The 14,785-nt window shown below is 37.1% G+C and overlaps 1 protein-coding gene across 4 annotated transcripts; it reads right to left on the minus strand.

The window, feature by feature from the left end:
- Positions 1-6,970: 6,970 nt before the first annotated feature.
- LOC115015822 (tumor necrosis factor receptor superfamily member 6B-like) lies at positions 6,971-14,053 on the minus strand. 4 transcript variants are annotated; one of them, XM_029443408.1, is made up of 5 exons: positions 14,002-14,053; positions 11,347-11,471; positions 9,369-9,771; positions 8,044-8,226; positions 6,971-7,621 (listed from the first exon to the last, which is right to left on the minus strand). In XM_029443408.1, the coding sequence occupies exons 3-5, from the start codon at positions 9,733-9,735 to the stop codon at positions 7,278-7,280; spliced, it is 894 nt and encodes a 297-aa protein (XP_029299268.1). In that variant the 5' UTR covers positions 9,736-9,771; positions 11,347-11,471; positions 14,002-14,053; the 3' UTR covers positions 6,971-7,277. The 4 variants fall into 4 exon arrangements, with proteins under 4 accessions (XP_029299268.1, XP_029299267.1, XP_029299266.1 ...); XM_029443407.1 differs by lacking the exon at positions 14,002-14,053 and having other exon boundaries at positions 11,347-11,478; XM_029443406.1 differs by lacking the exons at positions 11,347-11,471; positions 14,002-14,053 and adding an exon at positions 10,273-10,435.
- Positions 14,054-14,785: the final 732 nt, after the last annotated feature.

A 14,785-nucleotide genomic window follows, 5' to 3' on the forward strand; every position in this document is an offset into this window, starting at 1 on the left:
TTTTAGCTTACTTTTGAAGATATTGAGCGAGCTCGCCTCCCTAATGTCTGCAGGTAAAGTGTTTCATAGCTTTGGTGCATAATTGCTAAAGGCTGCATCCCCAATTTTCTTTTGGATGTTTCTGGGAACATTTAATAAACCAGTAGTGGATAATTGTAATGTTCTTGGGGGCACATAGTTGATTAGAGAGTTGTCAGTGTAACTTGGTGCGGTTCCATTTAGGGCTTTGTATACAAGAAGGAGGACCTTATAGTCAATTCTAAAAGTTACTGGAAGCCAGTGTAGAGCGGCTAACACTGGACTGATCCTCAAAGTCTTAAATCATTTGACATTTGACATGTGACTCACCTCAAAAGGCAGAAACTGCTCTGTCATTGTGAATCAAACCAACATAATTTTCCCGAGTCATGCAAGCTGGCAGCTATACTATTTACTGGCATGAAGAAACAAAGGTAATAATAATAATAATAATAATAATAATAATAATAATAATAATAATAATAATAATAATAATAATAATAATAATAATAAGCTTTATTTGTATAGCACCTTTCATACAAGAATTGCAGCCCAAAGTGCTTCACATCAAAAACATAACAATTAGTACAATATTAGACAGAATAAGAGCATTTACAGTACAATAATCACAGTGTAGATGTAAATGAGTCTGAAGTACCATTATAAAAATAGCAGAATTAAAATAGTATAAAATAGCAGATAAAATAATATAAAATAGAAGATAAAATTGCAGAATTAAAATAATATAAAATAGCAGAATTAAAATTGTATAAAAATAGCTGACCAGTTTACTACCCACGTGGTGTGTGCACAGCTGCTGTGTGCACAATAACTATGATACCTGTGAAGTTGGTGGTTGGTAATGGAAGTAGGTTGATTCCCCCTCAGCTGATGATATTTCCCGGTACAAAACTTTCCCTTTCTTGCTGTTGGTGGAATACAGGAAGCTGTTGTGTTTGCTGAATATGTGTAAATAACCTGATAAATTGAACTCTCCCAGGGTCGTTGGTCCACAGCTGCGTTCTTCCATTTTAGTTTTGTTGTTTATCATTGTTGATGTTACTATCTCAACATTTTTATCTGTAAGAGTTTCTGTGTTCTGTATTTTTATTTTTGCTTCTGTCAGCAGTTACTGACCTGAAACATGTTCATCAAAATGTTCAGGGCCTTGTCCATCCCATGCAGACCTGGGAAAATACATAAAACTCCAGTCTCTGAGGTTGTGGTTAACATTGGTTTTCAGAGTCTGGGTCCTGAGAGACTTTGAAGGGGTTGCCAAGGGGTCACCAATAAATAATATACTGAGTAATGATATATTTATTTTTTAGAAATTCTGCTGGACATTATGAGGAACGTAGTGTGAAAGGTCACAAAACCTTTATAGTAGAGAGTTCAAATACTCCCACGGCTCTCATATGATCATCAAACTATAGAGAAGTGGAGGACAATTATTTCTGACCAACCTACACAAGTTCCTTTTAGCAAGAAATCCTTTAAAATGTCATTGATACCAACATGGGAGACTAAAGGTCTCCAATGACGTAACAAAATGTATTAGCAAATCACAAAAACGACATTTCTCCCACAAGTTCACATTGACTTTTGACCTTGATCTTGTAACACATATTTTGTCTACTCCACAATAAAATCCCCTTCAAGCTGATTATTGTAAAGTCAAGAGAAATAATCTGATATTAAACACACAAAAGGTTTCACTTAAAACAAGAGTTATTTATTAACTCAAATAAACAATGGAGTGTGTAGATCAGCAATGCCAGCAATGAAAGCAATGCATGGATGGGCATCCTCATACAACGGTTTGTATGATGTCTTTTTACATTACTTAAACTTTCACAATTCTCGATACTAATTCAATACCACGGTAAAAAACTAAACAATAAATTCCATGTTTTTCAACATACACTCCTTTATTACGTTTAAATACTGTTTTTTGTTAAGAAGTTTATCAGGTCATAATTCCCTCTCTAATATCTATTTTATAATGCTTTGAAAATATTTCCTTCAAACAACTAGCCAAAAACTACATTTTACAAGATTACATTTAAACATCATGATAAGGCAGCTAACAGCTAACAGCTAACAGCTAACAGCTAACAGCTAACGCAAACTAGCTCTACTCCTGCCAATTTCAACACAGATTTGTGTTGTTTACAATGTTGCATTATCAGGGGAAATATGATGCGTCCCCTGGACTGCAATTGTTGATCATGAGGACAATATCAAGCATTTAGAAAAGATACATAAGAAACATAAGTAAGATTCATCTAGCAAAGCCAACTCCACTGCAAACTTTATGTTCACTTCTATTGATAGCCCTCTGTCACAGTAATTGAAAGAATGTAAACATGAAATATTTATTAATGAATAAAAAGCAATGGTCCCCCATTCAGTAGTAAGTTTTTCTTACAGTGACACAAGACACATTTTTTGTATATTAACAATAATGTATATTCTGCTTGACAACATTTTTTATCTTAGATGAAAAAAGGATCTATTTGAATAAGTTTAAAATCAGATATTATAGCTCTCCTTTTACTGTAAAACTTTACCGTTACTTGTTTTTTCTCCAACATGTGGCCTTAAACCCCCTCATTCCATAATAGTGCTCTTTAAGAAAGTTAGCCAACTGCCGGGCTTAAAGGCCAGATGAAACAAGAAGTTGCTTAATGCAGGCTCATCAGCTTGTTACCTTACAGCAGCCAACGCAGGAACTATGTGAGTCATCCGCAGGGCATGTTCTAAAAATAACACTAGTCACCATGGAGCTCCGTCTAAAATATGTATTTAATTGTCTTGCTGTTTAAAAAAAAAAAATCAATAACACTTGCATTATTCTTTATTTTAAAATGACAATATTGAATATAGAATAGAAAAAACAAAAATATTTTATGTATATATGAACTCTGACCCTGCGCAAGCTAAATCTCCATTTCCCTACGATGGGGCGCTAGGTGCGGGTACGGAGAGTTCTTGAAAGGTGCAATGATGGTTATTGAAAACACTGTTCAAAGACCAGAAGAAAGGTTCCGATGTGATCTCCTCTCTCTCTGATGTTACAAAGTTAGTGTTTGGAGGATATGATTTGAAGATGTGACAGTTAATGATTTCCTATAAAATGTTACAGAAGTGATACTTTGTACTAAAATACAACTGGTGTGATGTTGAACAAAATGCTACAAATGTGCTCATTCATACAAAACTGTCAATAAAGATATTTACAAAAATATCAGATGTGATAACTCTGACTTTCAAATGTTGAAATAGATTGAGAACATAAATAAATAATGTTGCATGTTTAAATATCTGTTTCCTACCATGAATCATTGTTAGTAATTATTGTGAGGAGTAATTAACATTAACATGTGATCAGACAGTCTCTTCACATATATGAATATGTATTATGATTATTATTATTAATTATAATATTATCATTAAAGGTGAACCATGCAACTATGTTATTCAGGAAGTTTGTATCAAACAAGTAGCCCTTCGTATTATTCAGTACCCTCGAAGTAGCTCTCTGTATCAAAAAGATTGGTGACCCCTGCCTTACAGCATTCAGAGAGGGACCTCAGTCACAGACATGTGATGTTTATTAGTTATTTAATACTAGCAGGGCCTGTGAAAAACATGCCTGTGGTAATGCTGCTTGCAACTTTTTTGAGAACCGTACATACAAAAAACAACTTCACACTCGATACTGCTGTCACGGTCTGTTTCCCTTCTTACCTGCTGCATCTCTGTATTGTTCCCCTTACTCCACCTCCACCACCAGCTCACCTGGGCTCCAGCTGCATCTTATCTTTAAGTATTTAAGCCTCTCCTGCTCACCCACTCTTTGACAGATCGTACTGTGACTCATGCCAGACTTTCCGACACTTCCTTCTGGACTGATTTCCGCCCTGCTCTGTTCCTGGTTTACTGTGTGCTGCATTTGGGTCCAAACACGCTCTGTGACAACTGTGTTTCCTTGGGTCCTGAGCAATACACTTGTAATATAGAAGTAATATTCCTAATTGTTTTAATTCTGTCTGCATGACATCCCAAAAGTAATAGATATTCATCACATGCCATAAATAAGGCCACTGAAAGTGCTTTACATAATGCATTTAAAACATTAATCAGGGAATATAGCAAAAACATTGAAAAACAAATTAAAAGTATAAAAAAACATTATAAAACCTATTAAAAAGATACAATATAAAAACAAATATACATGTAAGGAGGATGATCAAGACTGCTTTACATGCAGTCAAAGGCAGAGCAGAACATACATATTTTTTTATTCTAGTTTTGAAGGTAAACCTAAACTGTTTTCTCATATAACTGGAGTTTCCCTTTCACACATGTGGCACACAACAGAAGATTGTTGGTGTCAGAAGCGTTCTCACTTTCTGGAAATACTTTTGTTTGGTTTAGGCGAGAGATGGCGCCTGAGTAGAGCGTGCAGGAGGCACTACATGACGCGGACACCGTCATTAACACATGAGTCTCTTGCTGTTCCTTGAATTTGTCTGCCACATCACACAGACTTAGTACTAGGTAGCTGGCACGGTAAAGTCCGATGTCTGGTCTGAATGATTCAGACATTTCATGTACAGCTCCACTGGATAATGTCTACACAATTTCAGGGTTGCAGTGTATATGTGAAAAGGGATTAAATCAGGGTGTGTTATTTTTTATATCTAGAAGTTTGTTACTAAATGCTACTGCTCCATGTTTTTAGTTTGGACTCTAGGACACACAGCTCACTACCAGATGAGAGACTGAGATGTTATATTTGTTTTGGTCCTAAATCATTGAATGATTTGTAGATTAGCAATTTAACAAATTAGCAAATTAGTAATTTAACCTTTATTCAATGAGATTTGAGCATTGGTGTGATGTACTCACTTTTATTTGTCCTTCTTTGGGCTTTAGCAGCAGTATTCAGAAATAGCTCAAGTTGAGCTGAGTCTCAAGACAATTATGTCTGTTTTGCATGTTTAACTGAAAACATCAACCCCAGCAGCCCTCGACATCAACATCAGCAAAACTGGAACTGATTGCTGATTTTAGAAAAAAGGAGAAGACATACACACCTGTCTACATCAATGGAGCTGAGGTAGCAAGTGAACAGTTTTAAGTTCCTGGAAATAGCATCCCAAACAACTTTACATGGTCATCACATATCTTCATCCTGATGCCCTCATGTGTTTATGTTTTTTTTATCATGATGTTATGTTTTTTGTTCTGTCGTCTAAAATATTGAATCAGCAGTATTATTTATGGTGGAAATTAAATGAAACTTTAAAAATGTAAGAGCTTTGAATTGATAACTGAGAAAAAAATCCCTCCAGTTATGTGGCAACAAAAATAATAATTATGTATTCCTGTATTATAGGGGTTTTCTACCATTCAAAAGGACTCACTTTTGGAATAGAAACTCCTATTATCCTATAAAATCCCATATAAACAAGGTGACAAAAACATCATTCTTCCACCTTAGAAATATAGCTAAAATCAGACAATATATAAATCAAAAGGATGCTGAAAAACTAATCCATGCTTTTATCTCAAGCCGACTCCATTACTGTAATACACTCTTTACCGGCCTCCCAAAAAAAACAACAGAGAGACTTCAGCTCATCCAAAACGCTGCAGCGAGGCTGCTGACTAGAACCAAGAGGAGAGACCACGTCAGTCCAGTGTTAGCCGCTCTTCACTGGCTTCCAGTAACTTTTAGAATTGACTTTGAAAGGTAAAGGTGTAAAGGTAACTGAGATGAATTTCAGAGTGTGTATTTTTGAAAAACTTGAGATCAAATAGACTGTGTTACTACGGGGAAAAAGAGGAAGTTTCTCAAATAAATGTGTATTGGAGAAAAACTGGCTTTAACCGAAGGGAGTAAACCAGTTGAAGGGCCACAGGGGCCCATTGTTGATCTCATGCTTTCAAAATATGACTCTGATAGTTTAAAACATTTACAAGAATGGTGTAATGAATGTGATTTCCCGGAAGTAGGGTCGTTAAGTACGGCACAGATAGGGAAACTAGACATAATACTCCAATGTTATTTTATACTATTTTAATTCTGCTATTTTTCTAATGGTACTTTAGACTCATTTACATCAACACTGTGATTATTGTTATGTTTTGCTGTGAAGCACTTGGGCTGCTATTCTTGTATGAAAGGTGCTATACAAATAAAGCTTATTATTATTATTATTATTATTATTATGCATAACACAGGGATTTAAGCCAGATTAATGAATTAAGTCCAACAAACCTGACTTGATCTGATTTGTATCTGTTTCCTATGATAAGATTCATAATAAATTATACATAATAAAAACAGATAACCATTGATTGCTTCTGATAAACTTTATTTGAGAATCATATAAAGTAAACACACATGATCCAGCTTCACTTGCATGCAATTCTACTCATATTTATGTATATAAATCATGAATGGCAAACGCAAGAGCTCCTCCACCCCGTCCCTCTTAGGATGCAACTTACCTGGTTTTTATAAATAGCTAAATAAATTAAGTTAACGCATTGAGCTGTAACAAAACATGTAAGAACTTAGGTATTAGCAGGACAGGCATCACATCAGTGTTTAACTGCAGACATAAGAAAGAGGTAGATATGCTGAGGTTCTTTCTCTGCTTCCATCCCCAGAAAGAAAAAGGCAGAAATGTGTGTTTTGGAGTACAGTGGGGTGCAACATACAGTAGTATCTTTGCAGCAAATTGACAGTACAATTAGATACCAAAAGGTGCATAAATGATCTTATGAATGCACTTAAATCAGTGAATCTATGAGGAAACTACAATATTTAAAGAGTGAACAGCCCCCCCCCCCCCCCCCCCTATTATATCTGCATTATATTAGATTAGATTACATAACATTCCTGTCAATCCCCTAACTTTAAATGAAGTCAAACATGTTGCCTTACATAATTTATTATAACGTTCATTTTGATTGTAAAACATGTGGTTTAACAGGACAGTAGGTCATTTCCAGGTAGATGATACAATCAAGTTTGGATTGTTTGGTCAATTTTAAAGAAGAAAAACCAAAGAACTGAAATGCACTGAAAAATGTGTAACGGAAATCAGCTCGATGCAGAAGTAAATGAACTATTCCTCTAATTGACCGGTATTCTCCTTTAACTAATGCAAAAAGTACTAAAGCCTGTATTGTCAGTGCATCTTGAATAGGGCAGCAATTTTGAACTACATGAAAAAAAAAACCTACTCAGACATTACAATAACATCCACCTTGGTCCCCAAAGCATCCAGCGATATTTGACTCAGATTTGAGTCGATTTTCTTCAGCTTGTTCAGTAGTCTCTCACCAGCGCTATTCGCTCCTGTTTTTGTCAATATCGCCGGAAGCTGCCGAATCTGATTGGCTGTGGCAGAAGCAACCCAAGTGTTGATCTGTACATGAAGAGCTGAAAGGTTAAGTCCTGAACTTCTTTGTTTTTTGCCATCCTCAGACCGGAGCTTGTGCACGATTTGACGCAGACGCCTAATGCACATTTTCTGGTGAACAAAGAAAGCTGGAAGGATTTCTTTGAGGTAGTCTCCTCCGTCTGCAAGAAATAAAGAAGATAATCAAATCAGAAAATGATAAGGAAACATGGAAAACATCAGCCTGAAAACAAGACAGTAACAAGTCCTTTGCTCAACAGAACCACCATCTACAGATTTAATAATGGCCACATGTGGAAGTCATTTACAATTATTTGCAACAAAGCTTTTTTGAGTACAATCAACAGGCAGCTGACTTTTAGATCTTGGATGTCACAGGGTCTTTGAAAACAGCTTTGGAATCTGTCCCCACTGCATTAGCACAAGACGATAATGTAACTTTTGTTGACAAAAGCTAAACGTGAATAATTCATAACAGTGATGGATCTGTGGGATAAAAATTAAAAAGAAAAACCACTGATGTAACCAACAATAGGTCTTCTTTCCCTTTTCTTGTATGAACTTTATGAACTGGTGATCTTACCTCTTGATTCAAGCTCTTCCCTCTTCTTGCACACGCTGTCGTGCCAGGTGGAACCCTTCAGCACCAGCTGTAGTTCTGGAGCATCACAACGTTTGTGTTGCGTGCAGTTCTGGTGAGCCGAGGCAGTGTCTGAGTATGTGCCGATGGGACAACTGTGGCACGTTGTGTCCTCATCCGCTCCACCTGGAGGAGACATGTGGAAGTTTTAGATACAAGATGAGAACCACATGTGTTGTCCTGATGAAAATATAATAAGATTATTCATGCTGTACCGAGTCTTTCTTTACATCCAAAAGATTAAATGCACTTCAGAAATACAAATGGCATGTATATATTAATGGAATTGATCAAAAACAGCAACAGAACAACAGAAACATATTACTTTCCTCAATGTGTCAAACACCAACAAAAACAAAGTGCTGTTGCATAAATGGGCATCATTCCACAGATGTTTGTTGCTGTGAAATTTAAATAATTAGAGCAGGGGTCGGGAATCTATGGCTCGCGAGCCATATATGGCTCTTTCGATAACGCAATATGGCTCGCAGACAATTTTTAACTGACATTTTTTAACATGATTAACAGGTATTAAATAATTATATTGTGTTATTTTAAAGTAAAACATTTAGCAGCGGATTTGTTTTTAGTTCTCCCATCTCCTCCTCCGCCCTGTCTCTCGCTGTAGGTTAAGGTGTGCTCACACGTGTGTGCGTAGGGGGCAGAGCCCCGCCCTTTGCGAAACTGAGCAGAGGAGAAACTGCACAGAGCAAGCTGTAGACCGAGGGGGGGTCAAACTCAATCACAGAGAGGGCCAACATTAAAAACTGGGACTACGTCGAGGGCCAAACACGGTCCACATTTATTGAACAGGATACAAATATTGGATAAAGTGCAAAAAGATATGGAACATATTTAAGTCAACTGCAAACGGATTGCTGAAAATTGAGATTGTGATAATTTAAAGGAAACATGTATATTTTGGTGTATTTTCATAGTGTTTAGGGACAACTTACTGTAACAACTTATTAGACTTGAATATTATTATTAAATAAACAGATTTAAAAGCAAGTGTTCAACTATATTAAAAAAATATTTTTGGTAGAACTAATTTTTTTAATAAAATTGGAGCAGCAATTATAGTTGTGACAGTATGCAGCGAATACACTGAACCAGTCCCGCAATGCATTGTTGGTACTTGAGTCAAATTAGGGTTTGAATTAGTTACTATACGGTAACAAAATGTAAAAATGTGTTGTTCTGACATGTCTCAATGTCCAAGGTCAGTCTTTTGAAACTTAAAAGCGTTATTAGTACCAGCTGCCTACCTTTGGTCAGCACTTCTTGACCGGAAGGACACTGCCTGTGGCGGTGGCACATGCCGCTGCTCTTCTTGTAGTAGTATCCCTGATTACACTCGCACTGGAGGTCGCTGTCTGCGGAGCATGCTGTCCTCACCACCTCGTAATGGCCGCACACCCCGCAGCGCAGGCACTTTGCGATTGAGTTCCACAGCTCCGTGAAAGAGCCTGACGGACAGGGGACACACACGCTCTTAGCCGTAGACGTGCAGCGTGCGCGCAGGTAGGTCCCGGGCGGGCAGCGGTCGCACTCCACCGAGCTGCCGCTGACCGGGTCGGTGTATGTGAAGGTCCGGATCTGCTCGGCGACGCCGTCCATCCCCACGGCGCCCATTGCAAACACGATCAACGGGAAGAGTGAAACCAACGTCTGGAAGTAAGGAGGATACCGGTGTTATATGAGGAGCCACAAGGAAACATGGAGAAATACAGGAACATGTAAGGAAAAAACAAGGAATACAAGGACAAGCGAACTGTTGTCACACCTGGAACAGATACATCGAACCAATTATTATTATTATTATTATTATTATTATTATTATTATTATTATTATTATTATTATTATTATTATTATTATTATTATCTACTTTTCTAAATTAATGAAAATTCTGGAAATATGTCATTTCTTTTCGCCAATTTCCACCAGTTTTAAAAAACACCTTGTTGTTATGAATTCCCCATGTCAGATAATTTTTTCGATCATGTCTGAAAGTCTCTTAATTAAAAGAAATATAAAACAGCCTACTACATAAGTATTATATAGCCCGCACATTTCTCAGTAAACTGAGGAGGTAGGTCACATTGAATAAAAATAAGTAAAATGTTGCCTGTAGAAAATCTGTGCCTCCTGCACTCCCTCTCTCCACCTACCATGGTAAATATGTCGAGTGTTGCAGGATGCAGCGGGAGGATGGTGCTCTCACTACCTCCCCTGCTCTATTTATTAGTAACTCTGACGCGCAAAAAAATAATATTGATCAAGTAAAAACACCTACATCATGATTCATGACTTGACATTTAGAAAGAGTCAACAAATTATTTGAAGTAGACTTTCCAGAAGGGCTTTTAGGATTATAGTTTATTACGTAAATGTATTCGTCAGCCATGAAGGATTCCTCGACTATAAACCTCTGATTGTAGGCTACTGCTCTATGTGCTGTATACAACGTTTTCATTTGTCCCAAATAATAATTTACTTATTCCTATTCTTTTTATTAATATTATGATCATGATTTACAGTACTATTACAACTAGTACAATATACATCAATATTGTCTTATGTACATTCATACTTTATTGAAATGAGAAGTTATTTTGTAATGTGTGTATTGTATAATCTGGCATTTTCTCTGTGGTGTTTTAATTTTGTATTTGTGAAAAAAAATAAGCAAATCACACTAAAATGTGAAATTGGGATCTTCATGCTTTCAAATTTTGTATAGTGTATTCAAGCTGCCGCTCAAATTAGTTTTGATGTTTTTAAATTGTCAATTTGGATGATATTCTCATTTATTGTTGAAAATATAAAGCCCCTACTGTATGTGTAGGATTTGAAAATATCCGTCTTTGGCGACTCCTAGTGGTAGTGCTCAGAATGTCCCACAACACTTTCCCCAATTGGGATTTGCCTCATTTTATTTCAAACAAAAACGAATATCATCAAAATAGGTATTTCATAAAAAATATAGGGATATTTATTTTTCTCCATATGGACCAGCCGTGATGATGCTAAACCTTTGGCCAACTGTCCTGGAGTGGTTACATAAAGAGAACTGTTCTGTAACAGGAAACCCTTGTGCAACTCTGAGAGATGTCACAACATGTTTTCCAAAGATGCCTCAGAGGTATATATATATATATATATATATATATATATATAGGCACTGGTAACATGGCAACATTTTAGTTTTTTTAAGACAAACAAATGTTTGTTGTTTTACTTACATGTATTTATGACAATTGTTTGTTCCCAAGAAACAAATAGAAATGTGGGTGATTTGTGCTCCTTGCGGTATCGTCTTTCACGCTTTCACTCTGACAGCAGTCTGGAGGGAACACTTGCTTTGAGTCTGTCAAAGGAGAAAGAAAGAAAGAAGAATGAAAATAAAAGGATGCTGTATTCATAACGAGTACTAAATTCTAAACATATAAGTAAATACATTTTCCTCCAGTGGACAATTTAAAAACTCATGTGCTCATTTATAGTAGCATTAAGTAAAGGTTTTACATGGTGGGTTTATAATTACCACTCAAACCTTTGAACCTGAACCCTGGTAAACAAACTTCTTTTCATGGAAATGTGTCCAATATTGTTGAGATATTTTACTCAGAATCAAACATGTCAGCCCGGTGCTTATTATTAGGATTTATCAAAAGTTGAATTCTGCTAGTTAAAGTGATGGAACAACTGACACTGCCATTCCAAGAGACACGTGGCTAAAAATATAAACATTTCATTTTTTGTCATAAATTCTGCATTTAGAGTCAGAATCCTTGACATTATTATAATGCCACAAGGTGTATCTTAAACCTATTTAATATCGTATGCCTCATTGTCTTTATTTTATTTGTACTTTCTTTAACATTAGCTGTGTGCAGGTTTTACTGGGTTTGCTTCTGTGTGTTTGAGTCATTATGTTCGTGGATAATTGCTTCTGTACATATTTGTACGAAAATAGTCAGTAATGACATGTAAAGTCAAAGTAAACATACGGGTAATACCTGCTGGCGTCATTGAAAGGTTTAGTCTACAATGGAAAAATTCAACAAGATATTTATAGATGACCTTCAATTGTGTAAACTGTTGCTGATACCACCAAATAAACTGAGGAAGTTGAGCCTTAAATGTAGATGAATCGCGTGCCATCACTTGGCATGAGACCAATATAGACGTGTGTGAGCAGCCTGTGTGCGTTGGCCCGTCACAGGGCCATTAGTAAAGCCTAACTTGTCCTGCTGAACAAAAGGTAATGAGAGCTTCAGTGAGGAGGTAAACATCCCTGGGGAGACCCAGAAGGGATAAGACAAGGATAAATAAAGTAAATGTAAAACATGACATGTATATGTAAAATACGTATATGTAAAAACTGAATCTAATTAAAAGAGGAAAGTAATAAATTGGGAAAATATGTAAGGACATAAATAAATACAAAGATGCATTTTAAAATGTGAAGTAACAGCAAATCATCAAACATGACAGCTGCAGCCATCATGCCATACAACAAGTCGAGACAAAATAAAAGTACAATAATGTCATTATTCTTTCGACTGGCAGACTTTCCTGTTTTACAGAAACTTTGCAATCCCTGCATGTAAACGTACTCTATATCCAGAATGTATAAACCAAAAATACGGCATCTATTCTCAGACATCCCAAAAAAATCCTATTAGAAACCTATGAATACATACTAATGAAGGTTCCTTCCGTACAGCATCCATCCAGAAACAGCTGTTCTGTCAGCAGCAGAGCTCCCGAGGTGCCCATGTTGCACGTTTTGTTCAGCAAGATAATCCACCCAAATGAACACTTATGATTTTTGCAGCGTAAATTCTGTCGTCAGGAGTAAAAAGCTTGTAAATACTTAAAAATTGTGGGGTATTTACTGACCTATTTTACATTGTAGAACAAAAATTGAAAATCTCAAGGTGTTTTAACCAACGACCTTATTTCTGGCATCTAACCAAAAAACCCACCGACTTCAAGACCAGGGAACGGGAAGTGCAACGATACCGACTCATTTGCAGTTTTTAGAACTCATTCCTACGCTAGCAAACGGCTACAAATACATGTTAGTGCTGTTCACAACTGTGTGTACAGTTTCAGTAGGACAGAGGTAGAGTTAGAAAACTGTTGGCTCTGGATGAAAAATGCTTCACCTTTTTATTCTTCAGAGAAAGAAATCCCCCTTCACCTGCACGAACAGTTCATTCCCTGACAAAGCTTTGCATGTGCGTTATATCTGGCTTGTTTCTTAACTTCCTGTGAAATTAATTAGTTAGCTAATGAATTCATTTAGCTGCTTTAGACTTTTAATCCTTCTTCCCTCTGTTTGTTTGTCTTGGTCCTCAGAGTGAGAATACACACACACATGTATCCTGTCTCGAAGTCTTTTATAGAACGTCATTCAGCACTTTACTGGAAAGACAGGAAACCCATTAATTGGTCACTGCTGCACAATATTGCTCCAGGAGGCTTTGCAATCTGTTCAGCATTTGACATCTGTCTTTTTTCTTTTTATTTGTAATAAGTCACAGACAGACGTAATCTGAAGCCACACAACATCCTCTCCCACCATGTAACCTGGAAAGAGCAGGCCACACAAACAAAATGGAAGCACATTATTTACACAGAACTATGATGGGCCTGTAAAAGCAGTGGATTGTCCATTACCGCACAATTACTGCAGGCTTTACAGCTCCTTTTTATTGCTGCTTCGTGTCTGCGTTTCTCCATTCATTATCAAAAAGACATGCATCACACAAATGTAAATACAATCTGCATCTGTAAGGTTCGCTGGAACAGACACACCTGAACCCAAAAGCACGACGCAGAATACAATATAGTTCAGTTTACTCAGTAATCCAGGCAGGGTCAAATACCGGTAAATCAGTCCAAAAAGCAAACAAATCCAGTAAGGAGCAGGCAGAAGAATCGGAGTGCAGAAACAGGCAGCAGGGTCAAACGGGCAGGTCAGGAAAACTAAACTGGTAAACTAGACGATCGCTGGAGGGCTTGGCAGGAAAACACAAGACAATCTGGCAGGGAACAAGAGGGAGAGACCTGGTATATATCCTCTGAGAGAACTAATGAGGGAATGAGAAGCAGGTGAGGAGATGGTGCTGTGGAAACCAGGTGAGGGGAATAAGTTGATTGCAGGCAGTGAGGATGAACCAGGATCTGAAATGATAAGAGAATCACTGACACGGTAAAACCAAATGAAAAGCAACTAATAGTGGGTGGAACGCGTGACAGCATCACAAATAACTAGTGCACATAACATAGATGATAGATAGATGTATACCTTTCTTATGTACAGATCAGTACTAAAAACTGTTCCGACCCTAGGCTGATTAGACACAAGTCATATTATCCTGCGCTCTCAGTTGTCTATCATCTTTTAATGGCATGACATTTTTTAAACATTATATAGAAACAGTATTATTCTGTAATCTATGTAACGTGGGGAAAACAAAGGACATTGTTATCGACTTCAGGAGAACCCACACCCAACACCCCCACCCAGTGACCATCAATGGTGCTGCTGTGGAGCAGGTGAGCAGCATTAAAGTCCTGGGGGTGAACATCCCTGAAGACCTCTCCTGGAGAAACATCACCACCTCACTCGTCAAGAAAGCCCCGCAGTGCCTCTACTTCATCTGCAAA

This window comes from Cottoperca gobio, chromosome 11 (assembly GCF_900634415.1).
Source record: "Cottoperca gobio chromosome 11, fCotGob3.1, whole genome shotgun sequence".
NCBI classification, from domain to species: Eukaryota; Metazoa; Chordata; class Actinopteri; order Perciformes; family Bovichtidae; genus Cottoperca; species Cottoperca gobio.